This window comes from Lissotriton vulgaris, chromosome 5, assembly GCF_964263255.1.
Source record: "Lissotriton vulgaris chromosome 5, aLisVul1.2, whole genome shotgun sequence".
Lineage (NCBI taxonomy): Eukaryota > Metazoa > Chordata > Amphibia > Caudata > Salamandridae > Lissotriton > Lissotriton vulgaris.
In genome coordinates this window covers 1,933,183,788-1,933,210,354 of record NC_141693.1, presented here as the reverse complement: position 1 = coordinate 1,933,210,354, position 26,567 = coordinate 1,933,183,788, and the positions used below count along the sequence as shown (strand labels likewise).

General features: G+C 46.2%; 1 protein-coding gene across 1 annotated transcript in view; it reads left to right on the top strand.

Moving 5' to 3' along the window:
- Positions 1–26,567, top strand: part of LOC147717786 (complement factor B-like) — a 472,008-nt gene that overhangs the window by 61,377 nt on the left and 384,064 nt on the right. Inside the window, exons 4-5 of the mRNA XM_086924573.1 lie at positions 20,290–20,463; positions 22,527–22,625. Of these exons, the coding sequence (XP_086780699.1) occupies positions 20,290–20,463; positions 22,527–22,625 (273 nt within the window). The remainder of the gene's footprint in view (positions 1–20,289; positions 20,464–22,526; positions 22,626–26,567) is intronic.

Here is a 26,567-nt window from a genome sequence, read left to right as displayed (position 1 = left end):
GAGTGCAGATTGGTAGTGCAGAGTGCAGATTGAGAGTGCAGAGTGCAGATTGAGAGTGCAGAGTGCAGATTGAGAGTGCAGAGTGCAGATTAAGAGTGCAGAGTGCAGATTGAGAGTGCAGAGTGCAGATTGAGAGTGCAGAGTGTAGATTGAGAGTGCAGAGTGCAGATTGAGAGTGCAGAGTGCAGATTGAGAATGCAGAGTGCAGATTGAGAGTGCAGATTGAGAGTGCAGAATCAGAGTGCAGAATCAGTGTACAGAATCAGAGTGCAGAATCAGAGTGCAGTTTCAGAGTGCAGTTTCAGAGTGCAGTGTGCAGATTCAGAGTGCAGTGTGCAGATTCAGAGTGCAGTGTGCAGATTCAGTGTGCAGATTCAGAGTGCAGAGTGTAGATTCAGAGTGCAGATTGTGAGTGCAGAGTGGTAGTGCAGATTGTGAGTGCAGAGTGCAGATTGAGAGTGCAGAGTGCAGATTGAGAGTGCAGAGTGCAGATTCAGAGTGCAGATTCAGAGTGCAGTTTCAGAGTGCAGAGTCCACCACACATCAATGCACACACCAATTGATAATGCATCCACCAATTAATATGCAGCATGCCACCATTGATGACATTCCAATCCAACACACATATCTCCAACACACACCACATGTTTCCACTCCAAAACATATGCCTAAAACACATTGCCATTTACAATGCCATTATCTCTAACTGAAACAAACCCGAGCCCTAATGCATTCCTAATGCTTGTTTTCTTTTGTTCTTCTGTTTTATATAACGTGAACTCTACCCTAAAATATTGTAGTGTGTTCACACCCTTAATTACATCGGCCCGCCCCTTTGAGAGACCCTCTAGTTTATTCATCCCCCTTAAAGCCCTGAGTTTGACCATGTAGTTTCTATATTCTTGTGTGTCTATTAGCTGTTTGCACAGATGCAGTGCTGGGTGTGGAGGAAAAGTGTGACATTGTCCAGCTCTGTCCATCCTTGACCTCTGACGGCGACTACAAGCCAGGCTAAAACTCTGACAAATGCCTTTCACCCCCACTGCCCTTTCAAGCCTGCCCCTCCCAACAGATCAAATGGAGCTGTTTTATGTACTTCCACGTACAAGAGAGGCTGTAAAACTCGGAATGTACTAAAAAGAGCCGAATCACGAGGGTGGAAATGCGCTCCTTGCAAGGGCTTCGAGCTCACCCGATGAGGCGCTGTTTACATGAAGTGATGTGTACGCACGAAGAATATTTTTTCCAGTTTTATGTAGCGCAAACTTGGACGAAAGGGATTATAGTGCTTTATATAAGCACCAGGTTACGTTACAAAAGATCAGATTTGTAGTTTTACATTTTTATAGGCACTCGGAATTGAATTGCCTAGAATCACGGGCTGTTGTGAGGATGCCAGGACTTCTAAAGCCAGCATTTCTAACCGTGATGCCACATCCTCTCTCCCGAATACTTATTCGGTGTGCCTAGACTTCTTCACTGTGCGAATTGACTGGTTTGTTCTTGCATTGCTATCAAAATGAGCTGAAACGTGTCGGTGAACTGTAAAACCTGGTAATTACGGTGCTAAATAAACACGAGATAACACTTAGCGCTATCAAAAAGAGTGACGCTTTATCTGTAGTGTGATTAGCCAGCCAAAACAGGGATTCACCCCCAAGCTGCCTCACCCCGCCTTATTATGACATCGGTATCCATGCAGGCAGATATAGAGCTCAAATCTGCCTGACTTGTAATTATGTTTTTTTTATTTGTCAAAAATGCTCCTATCCGCAGAAGTGCTTTCCTTCCGTTAACAAAGAACAATTACACTAAGGCTTGGATTTGTTTTGTTGACATGTCGCACAAAGATCTCGCAACAGCGCTGATGGCTGTTGTCAATTTGGGGGACGTACGCCCAGGCTCAAATGGATATTCCTTATTACGATGTGACGTAGAACAGGGCATCTGAGCCTTTTTGCGCTATGTAGCGTAGCGGAATAGCAGAGTGGGGGATGGATGCCGGATTTCTACACCCACTGAACACTGTAGTAAATGTCCTCTCCACTGTTCTTCTCTGGATAGACTGTACTATGATATCTGTGACATCATAGAATGCCTGGGTGTCCCTCTGGCTCACAGTGCCTCTCTCTAACTTACTGTGCAGTTGGTCATCTCAGGCTGAGCTGCTAACAGCTGGCTCCTGGTGGGGATTTACTCCTGTACTTATTATCTTGGAAGGAACTTACAATAAAGGATCTTAACCTACACAGTGGACTGTGCATCTTTCATTTACCACAAAAACAACAGGATAAACAGCAGACTTCTTCCATAGCTACGAGCTGCTCCAGAGCTCCGGCGGACACAGGGGAGGACAGAGTAGCTGTTGTGGCTAGAAAATTTCCAAAATTGCTTTCTCGGGCGAGTCCCAAGCCGTGTGGGAGTGTTCACTTCAGCTCAAGCTAATTCCAGAATAGGAGCCTCGAGGACGTTGGTGTGTTCAGTGTCTGGGGAGTTACAGAGACGATCAGGGTGTTACTAATGGTAAATACCACCGATGCAGACGAGGTGAGGGGGTGATGGTCATCAAAGAACAGGGATATTCACAAACAAGCATAGATCTCTCAGCTTTATGGGGCCATGTGTTTCTAATTAGAAACACATGACCCAATAAAGATGAGAAAGTGCCTTGCGACAGCAGCAAAGCAGGCAACCTAGTCCGGATCAGAGGCGAAAGGGCGTCAACCAAAAACCCAAATTTCAAATGGCATGCCACCGTTTAGCATAAACGGTGACGCCTGCCAATGAAAATGAGGGGCAGGGGTTCAAACCCTCTTCTTACACTCCTTGTTCACAATAAACCTCGCTGAGCGATCAGCGCATGCGCTGCAATGCTAGGCGAGACCTAAAAAAGATGGCACTCAAGGGAACTAGCTTGTATGCAGATGCGCTTCTTGCGAAAAAGCAAAAGGCAGCCAAAGTGAAGTTAACCAGTAGCTTAAGCAGGCTGACCCACTGCCCCAGGCTGTATGCTGTAGCAGGCAGAAGCAAAACATGAGTGACACAACAACAGACAAATGGATGAAGAGAAGTGGCTGCAGACCCCTATATGTATGTATATTATACATATTTTGGTAAAATCAGAAGGTCTTGGCTAACATCAGACCCAAAAAGACAGTGAGTGTGGCAGCCAAGGGATATGCACCACTTCTAATTGATTTTGAATAGTCACATCCAAACACCCAGATTGTGTCAAAGTCCTCTGCAGGGGTGAAGATGTAAACTTTCAAGCTTGTTATAGACGATATGAATACAAACTGCTCTCCCAAAAAACACTTTATATTTCGGTAAAATTAAAAAGCAGCTGCACTGTTGAAAACGTGAGCCAGCTTAGAAGATAATATGTTTCAGTTTGTGACTTTGTTAGCAGTTGTGTTTCTTTTGAAGAAATGGAAGATAAATTGTTCAAGTTTGAGGGGGTGATCGTCCTTGAAATTAATATGTTCATGTTCCGCATAGTGAGGTCTCTCGTTGTGGGTGCCGAGCCCATTACAAAGCATAGTGAATTAGTGCTATCACCTCATTCTCCCCTTGGGCACCTTCAGCCTCAGTCAGAGCATCACCAGTGGACATATATGACCTTCTTCTGTGCCAGTGCTGCAGACACTCCACTCTATGCTATTCCATTGTATGGCACTTCACTGTATGTCTGTCCACTGTGAGCCACTACACTCTATGCCACTCCACTCTACAAAACTACACTCTACTCCATTCCATTCCACTTTACGCAATGCTACTCTACTCAACTCCACTCCACGTCACTCCACTCTACTCTTCTGTAACAGACTCAACTCTGCAACACTGTACCACTTCACTCTACCACACTCTACTGTACATTACACTTTCAAACAGTCTACGGCACACCATTCCACTGTACACCACTCCACTCTACGCTGATCCACTCTACGCCACTCATGTCTGCGCCACTTATTCTACCCAACTTCACTCCACTCTGCTCTACAACACTCTACTCCACTCAACAACACTCTACGCACCTCCACTCTACCATACAATACTTCACTCCATAGCACTCCACTAAATAACAGTATACTCCAGGCAATCCAACTGCGCCACTGTACTACTCATTACTCCACAGCACTCTGTGCAACTCCCTCTATAACACTCTACTACACTGCACTGTGATACACTGCTCCACTCTACTCTAGTACTCCATTCTACAACACTACACTTTTAGCCACCCAAATTACGATACTGTATGCCACTTCACTCTACCACACTCTACCACACTTTACTCCACTGTAAAACACCCTAATACACTCTGTGGCCCTCCACTGTACTCCACTCTATGACACTTTCAACAATCTGTGGCATACCAGTCGACTCACTTGTACAACTCAGCACTCCACTCTGTGAGACTTTATTCTGCTGTATGATGCTCTAACCCACACTACTCCACTGCACACTACTCTCCTCCCCTTCATAACACTCCACTCTATTACACTTTTCTGCACTCTTTTCTACATGACTCAAATCAACTCCACTCCACTGAAGAACACTCTAATCCACTCTGTGGCACTCCACTGTACTCCACTCTACGTCACCTTCCTACAATCTACGACATGCCGACTCAACTGTACGACACGGCACTCCACTCTATGAGAGTAAGATACACTAGGCCACACTACTCCACTCCACGTCCCTCTCCTCTAAAACATAATACGCCACTCTATTAATACTTTTCTCCACTCTACCATAGTGTACCTCACTCTAAGGCACTGTTCGACATGCCACTCTACGCCGCTCTACTCTGGCATTCTCCTCCACTGTGTATAACTCCACTCCACAAAACTATTCTACACTTTTTGCCACTCTACGACACTCTGCTCCACTCTATTCCGTATATATCACTGTACAACTCTGTACTCCACTCTATGCCCATACACTGCACTGTACAACACTGTACTCCACTAAATAAGACTTTCAAATAGTCTACAACACAGCACTCTACCCTACGAGATGCAACTCCAAATCTTGACACTTTACTCAACTCCTCACAACACCACTCCACTCTACTCCACACCATGCCACTCTACTCTACAAAATGCGAATCCACTCTATTATACTTCACTCCACACTACTTTGTGCCATTCCTCTCAACTCCAGCCTATCCCAATGCACAAGACCTTACCTCACTCAATGCCACTGTATGACAATCTACTATAAGCCGCGCCACTGTATGACAGCCTACTCTAATCCATGCAACTCTACAAAACTTTACTAAACTGTATGCTACTCTATTACACTCTACTCTATTCAACGCCACTGTACTATGCTGTATGACACTATAGGACACGCAACTCTGCTCATCTCAGCGACACACCACTCCACTATATGACAGCACTCCACTGTACAGCACTGTCCTCCATTGTATTACATTGTACCACAGTCCACTGTACTGCACACCACTCTACGACATTCTACCATACCACCCTACGGTGTAAGAGACTCTTAGCCACTCTACTGTACTTTACCTTATGGCACTACATTGTACAACTGTCTATTCCACTCTATGCCACTGTACTTGACAGCACTCCACTCCACAAGACTCAACCCCAGGACACTGCAGTCGCTGACACTCCTCTGTATAACATTCAGCTGTACTGTACACGAAGCCTCCCACTATACAACACACAACTCCGCTCTACGATACTTTATTCTACTATATGACGCACCACACCACTGTATTACACTTTACTTCACTGTACGCTATGCCACTCCACTGTATTCCACTGTACAACACTACTCTCTACAGCACTTCACTCTATTACACTGTCCTCCATTATACTCTGCGACACACGACTTAACAACCCTCAACTGATTAACACTTGTCACTGTGATAGAATTTGTGCCCCACCTTCAAATTACTACAAATGATGTCATTTCAATTACCATAAGTCATTTAATATGCAACGTTATGACCAGTGCATGGAGAAAGGGCTAGTTTGATTAATTTCTTTGTAACAGACAAATGACGGTTTGATTTTAGCTGATTTTTGCTTCATAATCTATATGAACTTTGACTTAAAAGTACTATCTATCACCAGCCCGAGACAGCCTTGTACTTCAAAACATTGAAATATATGTTGATTCTCAGTATGCGTGGAATGTGTCCGAGTAGGAATCCTGCAGAGTGGAGGTGTCTGGGTGGTTGGTGAAAGGTAATGCAACTGTTTAGGTAGTTGGGGCCTAAGTTGTATAGTGGTTCAAATGTGTGTATGAGGAGTTTGAAATGAGCGTGTTCGTGTATAAGGAGCCAGGGGAGCTTGTTGAGGTGAGGTGTGATGTGAGTTCTGTGTCGGAGGTTGAGGTTGAGTCTGACTTCCTATTTCGAAATTGTTTGTGGCTTTCTAGTGAGTTTCTAGATGGCCCCAGCGTAAAGGGCTTTCCCTTAGTCCAAACTTGCTGGTGACTAAGGCATGAGTGACAGTTTTTCTAATGTTGATTTGGGCCATTTGATGATCTTTCTCATCATCTTCACAGTGTGGAAGCTGGATGCAGTGATGGCATTGACTTGAATGGTGATGTCCAGTTTGCTGTTGATGATTATTCCGAGGATTTTACTCCAAATTGGCAGGGTGTTGGTGTGATTGTGGGCACAACTTGGCCAGCCGTCAGTGAGGTCCCATTGTGAGATGTTCTTGCTGAAGATCCCTACTTCTGTCTTGTCAGTGTTTGGGAGAGTTGGCTTTTATCCAGTTAGCTACCCCGGTCATGCAGGTGATGTCTTATCTGAGAGGGAGAGTATGAGTTGCATATTTTCGGCATTGAAGCTGATGTTGATGTTGTGTGTGTGGATGACATAGTTCTGTATGCTTTGAAGAGAGTGATGAACCTTGAGCTACTCCACAGATAAGTTTGGAAGCTTACGAGGAGTGAGATGCCAGCTTGTGTTCTATCTGTTAGGAAGGAGCAGATCCAGTGAAGAGCAATCATTGGACGACAATCTTGTGCAGGCACCTGATGAGGATAGGGTGTGAGACTGTGTCAAATGCTCCAGAGAGGTTCCATAGAATTAGGGCTGCCATGTCTTTCCTGTCAAGAATCATGCTAATGCTGACTGTGGCGGCGATGAGTGCTGTTTCTGTGCTCTGGTTGAGCTATAATCTGGACTCCTTAGTATTGAGGACCTAGTGGTTGCTGTGATGGTCGGTTAGGCGATGGTTGATTAGTTTCTCTAAGACCTTTGACAGGTATAGTAGGAGAGAGATGGTTCTGTAGTTGGAAAGCATGGCATGAAAACATCATCCTGCTTCTTGCTTGCTGCTGCTCACGCTGCCGCCGCACTGCCGCACTGCTGCATTGTTGCTCTGCCTACCAGTTCATCGGTCAGTTGTCCTGCCAGGCTTCCGCTTCCACTGCGGATTGACTCTCGCGTCCCATGCTAGCTCTACCTTTGCTCGACTTTCTGCCTCCTGCTTAGTACCACTACAGTGCACCCTTCTGTGACTGGACTCCAACGTTCGGCGGAAGGAGGTTTACTCGGCACCCCCTTCAGTGCCCATGCATGCTTCAGCCGGATTTCGGGGCTTTCACTGGACGTTTGGTAGATATAGTGGCCTTCTGAATTGGTGAGACCAGCAGCCTTTGTGGTCTTTGTAGCCACTTGTATGACGTTCTGGGACACAGTCATCGTGATATGCCTAAAAAGAATTGGAAAAGAACTTTGGGCTATGCAGTGAGAAAACGGTGATGGTGTGGAGGTGGCAGCAATAGTGGGGTTTATTCAAGAAGGAGGTAAGTTTTTATATTTTCGTCTAGTTTCTTTTTCTTCTTGTCGTTTATCCCTTTAAGGAAGGAGTATGTCCTCTTGCCCATCTCCCCCTGTGCTTCGCAGTAAGAGACCTCTCCTTGCTGCTTCAAAAGGCAAAACGCAGGGGAGAGCTACAAAAAAGAGGAAGATTGGAGGGAAGAAGGGGTCCGCCCAGCATGACCAAAGCGTGTCGTCAAGCTAGGCCCAACGCTCATCCCTAGTAACCTCAATAAGGAACTTTGTATTTAAGCATTACCGTAATGGAGCTCAACGGCCCTCAGAGGAGGGGGCAAAGACCGCTCACAGGCACCTCTGTCCTCCGGCTTCGGTAATATATGCGTCTCACTTAGTTCTGGACGAAGGGCAACCAGCAAATCTTTCAGAGTATTCATCCAAGAATGGAACTGCGACCGTAGAGGGGGTCCGAGATTATCCTCTTCTTCTTGCTTGAACTTTTCGTTATCATCATTTAGTCCAGATGATTCCAGCATATCCCAGTCACCTTGTTGAGAAGACCAATAGGATCAAGGAAGCCTAACGTCATTATATAATGCCCCATGGTTGGGGAGCCAAACTCTAAGCTTGGATCGCAGGGGAGGTCTATATCACTCCAGCCCTCCTCCTCATCATCTTTGTTGGACATAATGTTATTTATGCAGACCACCTTGCATGGGATTTTAGAAACTTTGTGTGGAAGGGGAACGACACATACGTCAACGGAGAGACCCTCGAGCGAGGGTTCCTCGGGTTCTAATCCTCCTGCGTCTCTGACAACCAGGAGTCCTTCTTCTTTGTTTCCCCTGCAGGCATGCAACCAGCGGATCCAACCCAGACTCGTCCCAGGAACGGAACCTCACGAGCGCCCTGACCCCGGAAGTCCCGAACCGGAAGCAGCCTACCGGGAAACCGGAAGTCCCGCCCCCATCCCAGGACCCGGAACTACAAAAGACGCCGAAGAAGAGAGGAGAGCGTTCCCGATAGCCGACTCGTGGCAGGAGACAGCGCGCAGAGAACCATCGAGAGAGAGAGAGAGGAGTGTGAGGATCGAAGACGGAGAGTTGGAGGACGTCTGGACCGAGGAGTGGTGGAGTCCTCAGGAGGTGGCTGGAGAGCGGCCGTAACTCGCGGGAGAGTTACGGCGGGGCACGTGAGTACCGTGTTACCGTCTCCATGTCCCCACTTTGTAGAAACCTGTAGATATTTGTATAGAGCTAGACCTCACTGTTAGAGCACCTGTGCACTGTATATAAACTACTTTAGAGACACTTCACTAGTAAATCTTGTATCATATACCCTACACCCCCCCCTTCACCAGAGCACCTCTCTTCTACCCTCTCCCACCTCTTTCCCCCACCCCCCCTCTGTATTCCTATCCGTTCCCTTCCTCACGGTTCTCTCTTTTCCCCACACGCCCCGGTGTTGGTAACGGTACCGGAGAAGTCTTTACGAAAAGGACTAACCCCTGCTTCTCTATTTTCCCTCCGAGGTCATCCCAACGCCCGGAAGACGTGAAGACCTCTGGAAGATCCTCTGGACCACATACAGCTGGGAGCCGACCAAAGCTACGCCTCTGAACCCTTTATGTATATGCCCTCGTACTTTTGTCAAAGAGAACAATAAAAGAGCTACCATAGCCCAATATATACGGCCTCCACGCCTGTTATTCCGGCCCGCAGCAACCCACAGTCCACACCTGGTGTCAGAAGTGGGGTCCGGAAGCATGGAGGCCGCCGTGAAGCAACTCGCTGAAAGCCAGGAGCTCCTAGGGAAGATTATGGAGCGATTTCTTAAAACCGCTGAGGATGACCGAGGCCAGCTGCACGATGTCCTGAAAGACCAGGGTTCCTCTCAAGACCGAGCCCTTGGGAAGCTCGTTGACGTCATGGGGCAATCGAGACCCGCAACTGCATTACCCTCGGTGGTATTACAGAAGTACGTTCCAGGAGAGGATCCGGACTTCTTTTTTACGAACTTTGAGCGCTTGGCTGAGGCCGCTGCTTGGCCCGTTGACCGCTGGAGCCACTACCTTGGGCCACTGCTGACGGGCGAACTCCAGGCGGCGTTCCAACAGGCCAATATTCAAGGGCAGACCCCGTACCAGGACATAAAAACGTGCATCCTTGAGCGACTTGGGATTGACGACGAGACCTACAGGACAAGGCTGCGGCAGGCACGTGAAGGGCCGCAGGAAACCCCCAGGGCCTTGTCGTTCCGCATCCAAGACCTCACCAACCGCTGGCTGAAGCCCGCCACATCCACCAAAGACGAAATTCTTGCCAAAATTTACCTGGAACAATTTTTGGCCTCCCTGCACCCAGCTACGCAGAAGTGGGTCCGTCAGCACTCGAGACTCACTTTAGACACCGCTGTTGAAATTGCCAGTGCCTTTAGCCGGGCACAGGACTTTCAGAAGAAGGACGAACATCCTGCACGAACTGTCCATGGAAGCCATCCTCGACCCCCGAGGCCGTTAGTACCCCGAAAACCGGAGCCTATTCCTTTTGTTCCCTTCCCGGTGACCCCAAGACCAAACCTTCCTGGCCCTCAATGCTACCATTGTGGGGGTTATGGACATATTGCACGGTTCTGTCCTCAAAAGGAAGAACCGATGGAGGTCGGCCTTACTCGGAACTATGTGTGTCTCACCCAGGAGGCTAGTCCACCTCCCTTCCGATGTCCGGTAAGGATCGACGGACATCCAATGATGGCCTTAGCTGATTCAGGTTGTCGGCAAAGCGTGATACGACCGCAAGAAATGCCCAATCCTCTGGGGACGATGACTGGCACCGTAGACATCCAATGTGTACACGGTGATACCCGGAGATATCCCACCACCCGGGTTCAGGTACAACAGTACTCGGGAGAACGTAGTCCCCTTAATGTGGGCCTAGTACCCAACCTGCCGGAACAGGTAATCTTGGGCAGTGATTACCACGGACTTCCCCGACTGTTACACGACGCCACAAGCTCCTTGGAGAAATGGTGGTGCGAGGCTCCTTTTTCCCGAAATCCTCCTCCTGTAGAGCCCGCAACCAAGCTCCCGAAGACAAAAGGGCAAAAGAAGAAAGAGAAAAGGACCTACGCCGCTGCCTATCCTGTGCAGGTGGAGCCACATCCTTGGGAAAATGACCGAGAGTTCCGTGCAGCGCAACAAGAAGACCCAGTACTACAGGACGCCTGGGGACGGGCCCTTGATAATGAGGATCCCTTGCACGTATGTCCCTATTTCTTTAAACGAAACGGTCTATTGTATAGGAAAGGTGGACCCCAACAAGAATCCCAGCTGCTCGTTCCAGGTCCCTTTCGTGAGAAGGTACTGTTCTTAGCACATAGTCATTTGTTAGGAGGCCATTTCGGGGACGACAAAACCGGACAAACGATACTGGAGAAATTCTATTGGCCAGGCATACATAAACAAGTGAGTCAATACTGCAAAGAGTGTCCAGTCTGTCAAAAGAACAGTCGATACCGGCCTCCTAGAGTCCCCCTTCAGCCGCTCCCCCTTATTGATGTCCCTTTCACCAGGGTAGGGATGGACCTGATAGGCCCCATGTTACCCTCGAAAAGTGGATGTCGGTATGCTCTCGTTCTCGTGGACTACGCCACTCGGTTCCCTGAGGCCATCCCGTTAAAACATCCCACCACTCAGAACATTGCAAGAGCCCTGGCAACTATCTTCACCCGAGTGGGTTTTCCCCGAGAGATATTAACGGACCAGGGTACCCCGTTTGTTTCATCTCTCATGCGTCAGGTATGTTCACAACTGGGTATAAAACAAATAAGAACTTCCGCCTATCACCCCCAGACCGACGGACTTGTAGAACGGTACAACGCGACTCTAAAGACCACTCTCAAGAAGTTGCTGGGACTAGAAAGCCGTCGCTGGGAGGAAATGCTTCCTTTGGCCCTCTTCGCTATCCGCTGCAAGGTCCAGAGCAGCACAGGGTACTCCCCCTATGAACTCCTTTACGGAAGACCCCCGAGAACCCTCCTAGACATGGCTCGGGAAGCCTGGGAAGCCGAGCCTGACCGTACCCGACCTCTGCCGGAATATGTTGCCAACCTTAAGACTCATCTGGGCCAGATTAGGGAAATAGTGAGGCAGAACCTATTGACCGCCCAGGCCACACAAAAACGGCAATACGACAGGGGAGCCAAACCCAGAAGCTTTGTTCCCGGAGACCTAGTGCTACTTCTTATACCCTCATCTGACCACAAACTACTGGGACAATGGCAGGGCCCTTATCCGGTGACGAAACAGGTAACCCCTGTTACCTATGAGATTGAACTAGATCCTATCTGTAAACAGAGGCAAATCTACCACATAAATTTGCTCAAGAAATGGGAGGGACCTCAACCCGTGCTCTCCAGCATGCTCAACCCAGGGGATCCGCTCTTCATGAACTGTGTTGACCCGGAACTACCGCCAAACAAAAGACAAGACCTCAGGAAAATCCTATCACCCATACAAAAGGTGTTTTCCACTTCTCCGGGACACACCACAGTTATCGAACATGCGATCCATACAGAACCTGGAAAAGTTGTGAGACAACGTCCCTATCGCGTCCCAGAGGCCCGCCGTAAAGTCATCCAAGAGGAAATACAAGAGATGATGAAAATGGGTATTATCGAGCCATCAGTTAGTTGTTGGAACTCACCCATCGTGCTTGTTCCGAAACCCGATGGCTCCACAAGATTTTGTATTGACTTCCGGGAAGTCAATAAAGTATCAAGTTTCGACACGTATCCACTACCCCGAGTAGATGAAATGATAGAACGCATTGGACGGGCTCGCTATATCAGTACGCTGGATCTCTGTAAAGGATACTGGCAGATCCCCATGAAGAGCGAAGATAAAAAGAAAACAGCGTTCTCTACGCCGGACGGACTGTTCCAGTTTAGAGTTATGCCCTTCGGGCTTCACGGGGCCCCAGCAACCTTTCAACGGGCTATGAACATTGTCCTGCAACCACATGCCCAATACGCAGGAGCTTATCTTGACGATATAGTCATTTATAGCAATGACTGGCCTGAACACCTGTCCCATCTGGAACGAGTAATCACCTCTCTGGGTGAATATGGGTTCACCATTAACCCTGCTAAAACTACTCTGGCGGCACAAACCGTGAAGTACCTGGGTTACCTCCTCGGGAAGGGGGTCATACGACCTCAAGATAACAAAATAAAAGCCATCCAGTCCATACCCTTCCCCCAAACCAAAAAGGACCTCCGGGCCTTCCTTGGGCTTTTAGGATACTATCGGAGGTTCATCCCAAACTTTTCTCAGACTGCAGTACCCCTGACCGATCTCCTGAAGAAAAGCCCTGGAACAGAAACCCTACTACGACAACCCTCCCCTCAGATGTTGACAGCTTTTCAGAATCTGAAAAATGCACTGTTGTCCGAGCCAGTTCTCATCAGTCCTGACTACACACAACCCTTCGTTCTCCAGACTGACGCCTCAGAACAGGGACTGGGAGCGGTCCTCTCCCAAAAAGACCAGTCAGGCATAGAGAGGCCTATCCTCTACCTCAGTAGGAAACTCTTCCCCCGTGAGATGAACTACGCGGTAGTCGAGAAAGAAGCCCTAGCCATTAAATGGGCCATTGAGAGCCTGCGTTATTACCTAGAAGGGCGAGAGTTCATTCTGTATACGGACCACGCACCCCTAGAGTGGATGGCGCGCAACAGGGGACATAATGACAGGGTGCTACGCTGGTTCCTATCCTTACAGCCCTACAGATTCCAGACAAAACATAGAAAAGGGGCCGAGCAGGGAAATGCAGACTACTTATCTAGATATCCTCCACCTTCCACCCCCACAAGAAGGATAGCTAGGGAAAGGGGATGTGGAAGGGGAACGACACATACGTCAACGGAGAGACCCTCGAGCGAGGGTTCCTCGGGTTCTAATCCTCCTGCGTCTCTGACAACCAGGAGTCCTTCTTCTTTGTTTCCCCTGCAGGCATGCAACCAGCGGATCCAACCCAGACTCGTCCCAGGAACGGAACCTCACGAGCGTCCTGACCCCGGAAGTCCCGAACCGGAAGCAGCCTACCGGGAAACCGGAAGTCCCGCCCCCATCCCAGGACCCGGAAACACAAAAGACGCCGAAGAAGAGAGGAGAGCGTTCCCGATAGCCGACTCGTGGCAGGAGACAGCGCGCAGAGAACCATCGAGAGAGAGAGAGAGGAGTGTGAGGATCGAAGACGGAGAGTTGGAGGACGTCTGGACCGAGGAGTGGTGGAGTCCTCAGGAGGTGGCTGGAGAGCGGCCGTAACTCGCGGGAGAGTTACGGCGGGGCACGTGAGTACCGTGTTACCGTCTCCGTGTCCCCACTTTGTAGAAACCTGTAGATATTTGTATAGAGCTAGACCTCACTGTTAGAGCACCTGTGCACTGTATATAAACTACTTTAGAGACACTTCACTAGTAAATCTTGTATCATATACCCTACACCCCCCCCTTCACCAGAGCACCCTCTTCTACCCTCTCCCACCTCTTTCCCCCCCCCCCCCTCTGTATCCCTATCCGTTCCCTTCCTCACGGTTCTCTCTTTTCCCCACACGCCCCGGTGTTGGTAACGGTACCGGAGAAGTCTTTACGAAAAGGACTAACCCCTGCTTCTCTATTTTCCCTCCGAGGTCATCCCAACGCCCGGAAGACGTGAAGACCTCTGGAAGATCCTCTGGACCACATACAGCTGGGAGCCGACCAAAGCTACGCCTCTGAACCCTTTATGTATATGCCCTCGTACTTTTGTCAAAGAGAACAAAAAAAGAGCTACCATAGCCCAATATATACGGCCTCCACGCCTGTTATTCCGGCCCGCAGCAACCCACAGTCCACACCTTGGTATCAATAAGGACAAACCAAGTTGATCAAATAAATTCTTTGAATGATATTCGCCTTGAATTGAAACCCTTAAAATCTTTTAAATACAATCTGAGTGGCTCTTTGAATACTTAATTACCTGCTTCAGTAATGGCTACAGAGACTACGGGGTTGCATAGTTTCACATCAGGGAAAGGCGAATGCCAGGTAGATATGGAGGGATCAGTTTATGTTTCTAAATATTCTATTTTCTTTAGGAAAAGGCAGCATGGTTTTATGCCCTCAAAATTTACCGTAATGTGATACCATACAATGGGGGTTGGGTCCCGGAATAGATTGCCCGGGTGTTGTGCCCCACGTGTATGCAAAAAGAAACACCTGCATAAGAAAGGGGAATATCTTAGTGGTATTTGTTCCCAAGTCCAACATCCCAGTCCCCAAGGTGGTAGTACTGAAAAAGCTCTCCCATGCAAAAAGGTACATAAAAAGGCACATAAAAGGGTAAAACATAGTGTGAAACCCGGTCCTAAAACCAGTCTGGATCTCTCTTCTATTTCCCCAGTAGTCCTCTCTACTGTCCCTAATAGGGAACAAACAGTAACCCGTAATAAGATGGTTGAGGCTCAGCCCTCGAATAAATTGCTTCTAGAACACCCTTCAGCTCAGGAATCCTTTATAAGGTCGCAATTAGGAAGCACAGAACTTCTGTGACAGTTATTACAACAAATTCCCTCCTTTTCAGGGATAACCTCATTGGACTTAGAGTCTGTGGGGTTTAAATTGGGTGATAAAGGTAGAGAAGTTTCCATAGTCTCTTTTGTCTCTCCTTGTATTGCGGACCTAGTACTTAAGACGGACGAAGATCTAGCAAAAGTAGGTCTACAGGCCCTGTGTCCCATAAAAAAGAACCCTCAATTATTAGCACCTTAGCCAGGTCCATTCCCTCCCGCCATTTTAAATACGCACAGTGGGTTATCTGCAACTCAATGGGAACGATCCTTATCATACATCCGGTCCCTATGGCCCGAAGCTACACAACAAAGTAGCTATCCACCCACCGATTTGGGAGTGGCTATTGTAAATGATAGGCCATTCTCACAATTCAGACAAATTGTATGGGCTCAAGGTAATAGGTTCTCTCCGATGCGGCACCTGCCGGAGGAAGGTGACTGGAATATTAGCCCCACCTTACTCTAGAATGAGGAGTCCTCTCAAAATCTAAGAATCCTAAGTTGGAATATCCATGGGTTTGAACGCTTGAGGAACAGCGGTGAACTGGAAGAAAGTTTGAAACCCTTTCATTTGGTATTCCTTCAGGAGTCTTGGCTAAAAGAGGACCAGTCAGTCGAAGGCTTTATGGCCTTGAATAGCAAAGGTCATTCTCGGGGTACGGGGAGAGTATCTGCAGGTCTACTAACATTAATATCGACTAAGGTGATTAAGAGACCAGTAGAGGTCATAAATATTTCAAGTGGTCTGCAGCTATGTGTTGTGGAAATGTTTGTGGGTAAAAATGTCCTTAGTTATATTTTGCTTATAAATGTTTATATTTGTAAAGAAGACCATCGCCAAATGAATCGCTGGCTGGCGCATCCCTGCTGATTTGCAGAGATGCGCCAGAACTCATAAATCTGCTCCGGAGTGTTCAGAGGGCGGTATGTGGAATGGGCGGAAACCCATGTAGTGACTTAAGGGAATTCCTCGACTTCAGTAAGCTCATATTCATTTATTTTCCCTCACACTGCCTCTTCTATATGTTTGAACGCCAATAATCGCCAATAACATGCAAGGCACTGTAACATGAAAAGGCCTGGCTAGGAGTCGTGCAAAGTGATATTACCGCCACCTGCAGAGCAGCTGCTATGATAAGGTAGGGAGGAATAGTGCAGGATAAGTTTGCTTTCTGGACCACTACTGGTGTAACTCAGCATGGGCTGGCTGGTGAAGGGTTACCTGTCTTATTAAGAATTCATGGAATGATTCTGCAATGAAGTATGGCTGAGATGTACCTGGTACGAGAAGCCAACAGTCTTTCGATAAAATGGAACCGTAGAAGCGGCAGAAAACTGGTCTTAAACAAATGTTGTTTGTGGTGGAGCTTTGCAAAGTGGGAGCATGCAGGTGCCTGATCACATATTATTTTGAATAGAGAACCACCCCTGATAGCCTATGAGAAGTAAGGAGGCATACAATGTGCAACACATGATGCCAGTTGCCTGCTGATTTTGTATATGTCTCCACCACATAGTTATGGGAGGGACTCCGTGTAGACCTTGGGCCACTGTGCTGGATCACCCAGCTTCTTTTCCGAGGGAGTGCATCAGGGCAACGCTGGACTTATCTCTGAGTTGGATCTCTGTACAGTAACATGAAACAAGGCATCATAACACCAGACTAAACAGGAAATATTTGGGTTGTATTGTTTATAGACCTCCTTCCAATTTCTCATGTATGTTCTGTCTGCTTATTTTCAGTATTAAAATAAATGCTAAAACCTTTTGGCCAAGCTTAGCTTGGTTTCTTAAGTTGCCACCTTGAGGTCACACCACTTTCCAAAGGACGTGGAGTCTGGACTCTGAAATTCCAGCTGTTGTTGCTGTGTTGGTTAATGGGTTCAGTGACAGGCACATGCCACACAGATTTTGGCTTCCTGAAATATATCACCGTTATCCTAAAAGTACTATCCATCACCCACCCGCGACAACCTCGTACTTCAAAACATCTTTTACAACTGTGGCATTAGAGAAGCCTATTTGTTCACTACAGGAGAAAACGTAAAATGACATGCTTTCACATCCAGTTTTCAGAGCCCAGAGCCAAGGCAAAGCCCTTTTGATAGACTGGTCAAAGGCCTTCCTCTGTCCTTCACCACTGATCTCCTTCCTACATTAAATCATCATCAAAATGATGCAGTGCAGAATGAAGATCATTTTCATAGTGCTAAATCAGCCATCTATGGTATCCAGGCCTGCTTCACCTGTTGCTTCAGCCACTCTAGAGACTCCTGCCCAAGTCCTGCTTTCCAGGATGCCAGGAAGGATGTTCCATCCCAATCTGTTCTCACTGAACTTGATTGCTTGACTCCTTAGTACCTACAGTACAACCACTTAAATCTTACAAATGACTATATGGAGATATTGAGCAAACAAAGAGACCGTCTGCTCATTGTTTATATTCCTTTAAATGGAAGAGGCTTCAAGCATAGTGTCTTTAGAACTGGGTGGAGCATAGAACTTATCAAGAATCAATGATATTACCTGTCTTTTTTGGAAAGCTAGCCTTCAGTTCTGTTCTGTTAAAGTGCATGTGGGTGCCTCCTCAGACAATCTACACCGTGCCAGTGGGAATAGATTTTCTAAATGGTCTGAGCTTAATATTGTCCTTTCAAAATGAATGCCCATGCACATGGTAGACGACCTGCAACACTTCTCATGGAAGTGGCTTTTCTTGTTGGCATAATATTGGTCAGAGGGGTGATTGAGCTACAAGCTCCATGTATGGAGAAACTCTATATGGTTTTTCATTGTAATAAAGTTTCCCTAAAAACTCACCCTTATTTTCTTCTCAATGTAATTTCAGACTGTTGCTCAAGTCAGACAAACACACTTACTTCATTCTATCTGGATCATCATTTCTGATAGGAATGCTCTCCATACTTTAGATGCTATTAGAGCTTTGGAATATTATTTGGACACAACCAAATCCATTTGACATCACAAACAAGTACAGCACAAATGTGATGCAGTTCACATGGGTTTAGCTTCATGAAAGCAAACCATAGTTAGATTGTTTTATGTTTGCCATGAAAAGGTGAACAAACCCCTTCTCAGAAAGCCTAAGGCTCATTCTACTTGTAGCAAAGCAATAACTACTGCTCTCATGTGGAATGTGCCTATTCTAGATATTTGTAGAGTAACAACCTAGATATCAGGAAATACTTTTGCTAAGCATCATTGTGTCGACTCTGACTCTGGAACAGATGCTCTGGTAGGTCAGGCCTCATTGACCAGTTTATTTCCTCTGTAATAGTTGCATCCCCTTCGCCATTGTCCTTGGAACCCTCCTCCAGTGTTGAACGTGATTTAGGTTTCTTCTCTATTCCATTGCTTATGGATATCGCAGAGATTCCGATGATCGGGAAGGAAAAGTTACTTGTCTGTTTTTCTAGTTCTCTGTCATGGGGATTCTCTCTAAATCCATGTTTGAAAGGAGGTTTGTGAATAGGCAATGAAGACAGCCTCACTGACCCTGAACTGCAGGTTGAGAAGTCTGGTGGATTCTTAAAGGTCTGTGTCTGATTAGCCTACTAGAGGCTACATTTTGCCTTTATTTGGGGATTTTGAAAGCGGTGTAGTTCTATGGTGTTTTCCACCCAATATATTGTATTTCAGTCAGGCCAATTGGATTTACTTTCCAAAATCCCTAAAAAGTAATAAGAATATGTTGCTTCTTATAGGCATATTTTAATTGTAAAAATATATTCAAGAATGATGTTCTGGGGAGCCTGCATATACGTGGAGAGTTTCTACTGTTTATTAATTCTGAAGGAATAACTCATGACACAGAAATAGGATTACAGGTTAAGTAAATTGTGCTTATGTTTAGCATGAGAGCAACTTCCCTGCTCATAATTGGACACTCTCCAAAGATATATAGGTAAATGTATCCTACTAAACCCACAAAGTCTCTGTTTTTCCTGCAGAGAACAAGTCAACATGTATGAAGCAGGTGTGTGGCTAGCTTTTACATATTCAGTAGTGGGTAGATAGCTGATCTGTGCACAGCACTGGTAGACCGACCAGTACTACATAGGCCCTCCTTTATGAAATATCTAACCTTTGCTATTGCCATGCTCAGCACAGTATACTTTCCAAAATCTTGGACAGAAGTTAGCTGCAGATGTCTAGAAGTGTTAGCATCTCTTTATTAGTCCTTATAAGCTACGGCTCAATATCAAGGCAACGGGCTTTCACTCTGATCCTCTCAGTTGACGTTCTCTTCCAGTGACCTTATGGAAATGCACTTCTAGGAAGAATTGATGCATCCAGCTATCACTTGAGAATTGAAGCAGATGCAAGTCCAGGGAACTGGTGCTGTTCTCCTAGATGCATTAAAAATGTAGGGCCAGACGTATCAAAGGGTTTTACCCATTCTGTGTCTATAAGAAAATGTGTTCATACATATGGCTCGTAATGTGTTATAAAGACGTGTGTCTCATGGTTCATTAAAGAGATGGTTTTTAGTACTGCTCGAGAAGAAATTCGGAGTGTAACTATTAGAGACGGAGTGAAACTAGGCTACAGGAGTTCTATCTCTGTGCACCACCCTATACAATTTCAAGGCATTAAAAGCTATAGCTGGTGTCAGGTCCTGTGGCCTGACATTGTTAGATAATTGAACAGAGTTCTACTGTCATTTTTAATTTTATTTATTTTTATTGTATTACTGTTTTAATATTGTTCTAAATAAAAAAATTGTTATCAGCAACTGTTGATGATGAAACATGTAAAGAATTTCTCCTCTGCCCATTTCAGGTTGTCTATGTGCTCTGCTTCAGTCAGAGAGTGGGTTTGAATAGAGTGATGTATATATCTGGTATGAATATCGTACACACTTTTGACATTCCTTGTGTCTTATCTGCGCAGCTGGTGACTGCTCCAATCCTGGCCAACCGATTGGATCCATCAAGTACGGGACCAAATCCAGGATTGGAGATAAAGTGTCCTACGAGTGTCGGAGAGAGCTATCGATGTTCGGCTCTAACGAGAGGCAGTGCCTAAAGGGCGGCGTGTGGAGCGGGTCGGAGCCCATATGTCGACGTAAGGGCATTGTCTCTTCTTCTCCACACTTTTGAGGGCTCCTATTTTTTAGTTTTTTCCTCATGCTGCCTTTTCTATTTATTTAAACTCCAATGATTTGACTCTTACATGCAAGACACTGTTACATGCAAGAGCCCGGTTAGGATGCCATCTAAGGGACATTTCTAACAATTGCAAAGCAGCCCCGGCAAATGGTCTTAGTTGTACGGGACTTCGACTCACTCTGAGTCACAGTAATGCTTGTCCACTTTGGGAGGCAATGTACCGACCACAGCGTAACAATATCTCCAATGGGCTTTATCAGACTTTCTGAAACCTGTTGTGGCTGCAGCTATAAATGTAGTCAAGGCACAACTAGATGCAACATTTTAGAAGCTTGGCTCTTTTGGTTACGAGATGTGGTCCAGTAGCTATGTTTCTCTGCTAGAGTGTGGGTTCAAATATGTAATTCTGGACCAATGAATGTGTGTACAGCAGAGCAATACAAAAAAGCATAACTGCACAGAGTGCTGCTCAGCATTTTCCTCATATGTGTTACCCTTCCTTTATCGAATCACATCCTGGTTTTTGTTAACCACCTGTGCCTCATCTGGTTGTCTACCATCCAAAATATCTGCTACAAATATCAACTTTATATACTTTGTAAAGTCTAAAATATTGACAGTAAAAATATCGAAGAATACAATATTGTTAGAAAATGTGTTAACAATTATACACTGTATTAACTTCATACTATACATTAGCTTTTAAAATAATATTACATTTAAAACATGTATACTTATAGAACATATTGAAAAATGTATAACTTACTTATATAAAGGTATATGCTTTAAAATAATTGGGGGGAAAATTAAACATAAAAAACGCTAACATTAATTCTATCAACAAGCACTAGATATTAGAAGATTTAAAAAAAATGGTAGTAATAGCAATGTAAAAAATGATTTAAAAAATGTTACAAAAATAAAAATCATTGTATTAAACTAACTTTTAAAATGAAAGCCTCAGATAAAAAAAATAGACTTGGATGGGTGAAATTCTCTACTACCAGTCCACCCAAAATATTGGGGTGACCATACAAAAGAAGGCATTTCCTTACATACAATATAATATTAAATACTGCTCCAAGATGATCTCTGTTTTAGAAGCAGTGGCCGCAGGGAGTGAAGCTCTCTGCTGATGAAATGAGTGTTAATCGAGTAGCCTGGTGTATTTGTCTGGTGAGTTGTAGGGCACTCCCAAAAAACAAATATAAAAAAAGAGAAGGAAAGAAAAGGTGACCTGTCAAAGTAGAAAATGTAGAACTTAAGGACTAGTTCCCATGCCCGAAGAGCTGAAGTCCACTGAGTCTCATGCAGGTGTGCACTTATGATCAAACAAATTCTGCTACTTACAGGGCAATAGAGTCAATGGGTGAAGTGGGTTTACCCAGTGCCCCTTGCTATATGCCATCATTGGCGAAAACAGAATGTGAATAATTGCCATTGGCAAAATTAAAAATATGTATAAAATACCGAGGGCAAAACTATATGCAACTCAAGATTAGCAAGGATTTTTGGCTTTTGACATAGGTTTTCCCGTGCGATGGAGTCATAGATGGGGTTTTACACATTACTCTGAACAATTACATTAGGTGGGTATCAGTACTTGGGTTGCCTAAATACCAGCCTACTACAAGATTGCCCCATATAGATTTGGGAAATAGTATGCGGGAATCAGAATGTTCACACAGATTCTAGAATACCAGTCCTCATTAGTGGGCCTTTTTCTCCCGGACTTTTTGCCTTTGTCAGCATGCAAAGTTTCCAGGTGAAGAACTTAGACGCCACGGTTTTACTGCTGTTCTTTGAATTACCATTGGGGCCGTTTACTACTGTTAATGGCCCCATTGGAAATAAAGGCCACCAGTACTTGAGCTTTTATTGTACACGGTTTTGCATTGTCTCCCAAATCCCCCATAATGCCTGCATTCCTTTGCTCTATGGTTTTTTGGATATGTTCATACTGTGCAAATACCAGTGCATAAATAATTGTCTAATGAGATGTTGACTCTTCCTCACCAGAGTTCTACACATTTGACACAGCAGAAGAAGTTGGCGCATCCTTCAGTTCCTCCCTTGCTGCTGCTGTAGAAAGAGCGTATCTGGACAAGGTGCCTGAAGGTGGGTCCACTCCTTTCAAATACTTAGTGCCTGAATACGAGTTTGGTGGTGCGGGCCCGGGGCCGCCCCACATCCGCATCGCCAAAGCTGTGGTCGGGCTGCCTGCCAGATTAAGAGTTTTCTCCTGTTTTACGGGCTTTCCTGACTTTACACCACCGCACCACCCACAGGGAACGGCTGTTCCCTGGCGGCTGCAGCGGCGCTACGGTAGTCCAATCTCCCTAATTGTAATAAGGCGGTTGAGAGACTGCCACCGACGCGCGCCCCGTGAGTCCGGCGGTTCGTGGACCGCCAGACTCGCAAACAAGCCCCTAGTATTTTGAAATATTGTTTAGGTGGCTTCTAGAGTGAGAGATGAAGTAAGAGGCAAAAAATAAAATAGAAAGGGTAACAAATGAGGGTTAAGGGTGTCATATAGATATACTTTGCTTATATGCTGTGTTAAGTTAGCATGAGCTTATTAGGAGTTTAAACGCCATTTTACCTTTCTGCTGCTTCTGCACACATCACATAGCTGTTGCTTTAGCTTTGAGCCTAGTAGAATGTTTTGATTCATGCGAGAATAATATATTGTTCCTCTGATATCAGCCTTGCTTGGTGAGCTGTGTCTGTACAGTGAGTGCAGAAACCTTCAAGGATATCTCAACACAGTGGTTGTTGTGAGGTCTGATCTTCGCACGTTCCTAGACATAACATACATGCAGCTGCGGCCAAGTTCTGGCTTTAGGCGCGTTTTATATGGCTTTGCACAGAGCATACAAACACACTTGATGGTGCTTCGCATGCAGAGCTGGTGGAAGATGATGTGATCCCTTACCACTAGGATCTTGAGGTATGGGCCCGCCCTGCTAAAACCCAAAGAGACCTTCTTAGATATAATATAATATACTAGCTAGGGAGGGTGAGAATTAGGTGTTATTGAACCCTATTCGTTTTAACATTTTACCATGCTTTAATCTTTTGTATTCTATGGACTAGTGACTATGCTGATTACTTTGTTTCTTATAATATGTTTGCTTGTATTAGCTAAGATACTGCGTTTGAGAACACTGCATTAGTGAATAAACATTTCAAATATGCACGTGTCCTCTTTTACTCCTTGTTCTGGATTAAAATGATTGTATAACGAAAGAGTGTTCATGTGTTCCACGTTACCTGGGGTGTACTAAGTCCATGTTCTGGTTTGTCTAAGCATTGGGGGTTTGTGATCACCAATGAGACACAGTAGCTAGTCTGGCAGGGGATTTTGGGTACTAAGGTGAGTTTTGGCACACCCTAATTCACTGAGGTTCCAAGTCTCTATGCACAGTTCTGTATGAGAACGGAATCCCTGCGACATGGCGCCCAACATTGGTGGCCTTATTACATGGCATGGTAGTACAATGTTCGGTCCTTAACCCTTCACTATTGTTTCCGGTTACTGGTGGTGTCGGACAAACCTACCCATATTTACATAGGTCTTTTCAAGCTTGAATCTTTTGAAACGGTTTCCTTGAATTACTACCCAATTGTGTTACAAAGTTTACTTTGTACTCCTTTCTTTCAGTGTCATTATGGCCGCGGTGGACATTGCGCAACATAGCCGCATTGCGGTGCGCAATCATTTGCAGATTTATAATGTCCCCGAAGATGGCATGGCCGTGATAATGGTGGTGAGTGCAGAGGTAGCTTACCCGTATGAGATTTTCTACTCATGGGTGACGTTCCCAGCTATGAACGCAAATGCTCGTGTGTTCGACACGTACACTCCCACGGCTGTGCCACAGGAATATGCACCGTATAGGGCACAGGAGATTCCTATAGATACTTGGCAGCATCGCGTTTGGTTTGATGGCGCCCTACCCCATACTTTAGCAGCTCCGAGGTTAGGTCCTTTGTCCATTCCGGGCGCAATTTGGCCTGTTTTGGCTGGATTTACACCTCATCCTCAACACGGGGCATGTACAGTGGTTGAGTTAAGACGACTACATGTAGTCGCAATTAGCGTGATTAGGTCGTTAGTGCAATACATTACCCGTAATCTCCCGGGCGGGTCCCCGGGTGGTGCAGCGCTTCCTGCCGGACAGGGCGGAATGAAACTCAGTCCCGTTATGGTCAATGTTGTGATGGGCAAGCGCCCCCAGGAAAAGGATGCTTTTCCTTTCTGGCTTGCCGAGAAGTTTGACCAGCTGGAAGCAGTATTTCCTAACACAACTCCTGGTGAAAAACACAGGATTCTGACAATTAGCTTACCGAAAGACTTGACCCCTGAAATCGGTGACTTTGAGAGCTGGGGTAAGACATTTGCGGCGGTCTACACAAGGTGTTACGGCACTCCGTCTATGATTGTCCTGCCGACGGTCCTTAAACATGTTCAGGATGAGCACGGACCAGAGGCTGCGGTTGAATTGGGTATGCGCCTCTGTGGCACCTTTGATGTGGTTTCCGATCTCATACTTGTGAATGTCAAGGGGGATGCAGTGAACTTTCAGGTTGCCAATGCTTTGCAGGCAATTCCTGATGCCGACAAACCCCGACAGTTGGGGAGGATTATTGTGGCGGCTTATAAAACCGTGGGCCACAATAGTAGGGGTCTCAAGCCTTTTTCTACTAAAGAAAAAAAAACAACCCCAAGGGCAGAAGTCGGAAACCGACGACCAGCCCAAGACCAAAAAAAAAAATTGGCCGAAAAAACAAAAACAGGGAAAGCAACAACAACAACAGAAACAGCCGTCTCGTCCTGTGTCTCCACTGCCTGCACCCACAGAACGTGTTTATGACTTGCGCGGTGATAAAATCTCCTGATCGATTTCAGGTTTCTGATCAACGCCCTCCTCGTTCTTTCCAGGAACCATCGGCCTTTTCGACCGGTGGTGGAGAAGGCGGCAGAGGTCGGGGTGGCCAGCAAGGACGCGACCAGCCCCGCCCGAAAGACATTAAAGGCAAGCAGGACGATTCTACACCGAAGAGACCCCAGTTTCAGAAAAAGAAAGTCGCCGCTCTAACAGCGAGATATGCCACAGATAGTGAGAACGCAGCTTCGGAATCAGACATGGGCTCTGGCCTTGCTGGACAGCGCGGGGGAGATTACCATAGTGCGAGAGGCCCTGCGTCCACTACTGAAGGTGACAGCGACTGACCGTTATGTTGCTGTGGAGACAGCTGACACTAGAGTAGCTACCCCTGACAGACTTTATGAAATAGTCCTGTTCCATGAAGGTGACATTCAACGTACCTTAAAAGGGGTATTTTGGGAGAATCTTACGACATTTACATTTTGTTAGCGGAGGCTGACTGGCCCCCACCTTTTGTGCTTGCGGCTCCAAGAGGGGAGGAGGTAATCCTCCCTAGTTTCGCGCACACTGTCTCGAAGGAGCATGCACTGAATTTTGCAGAAGAATGGGCTAAAACCCTTGCGCCGGCTCTTTACCGTACACACTGTGGATGGGATACATTTTTCCCACACCACGAGATTCCTTTGCGGCCTATGCCACAGCCTCAACCTCAATATCCCATAAAGCGCAAAGCTAGGGCTTCCGTTGCGGAAATCCTTGAACAATTGGAATATCAAGGAGTGATTGAAACTTGTGTGTCACCAATGAATAACCCTCTTTTTACTATGACCAAGCCTGACGGTTCATATCGTTTGGTATTGGATTACCGGCATTTAAACTTGCATTGCCGTACCTGTGCAGTACAGAATACTCACGGCTCTGCATTAGTGGATAGTCTTGTGCGTAAGCGGTTTAAAACCACGCTTGACATTTCCAACTGTTTTTATGCCCACCATTTGGAGGGTCTGAGTTCCCAATGGACCTCCTTTACTTGCGGCGGTGTCCAAAAACATTTCAAACGTTTACTGATGGGCTATAAGAATAGTCCTGGAGTGTTTGCTGCCCGCATAGTCTCTCTCTTGGGGAGAGTTGACCCAGATGCTTGTTCGTATGTGGATGACATTTATCT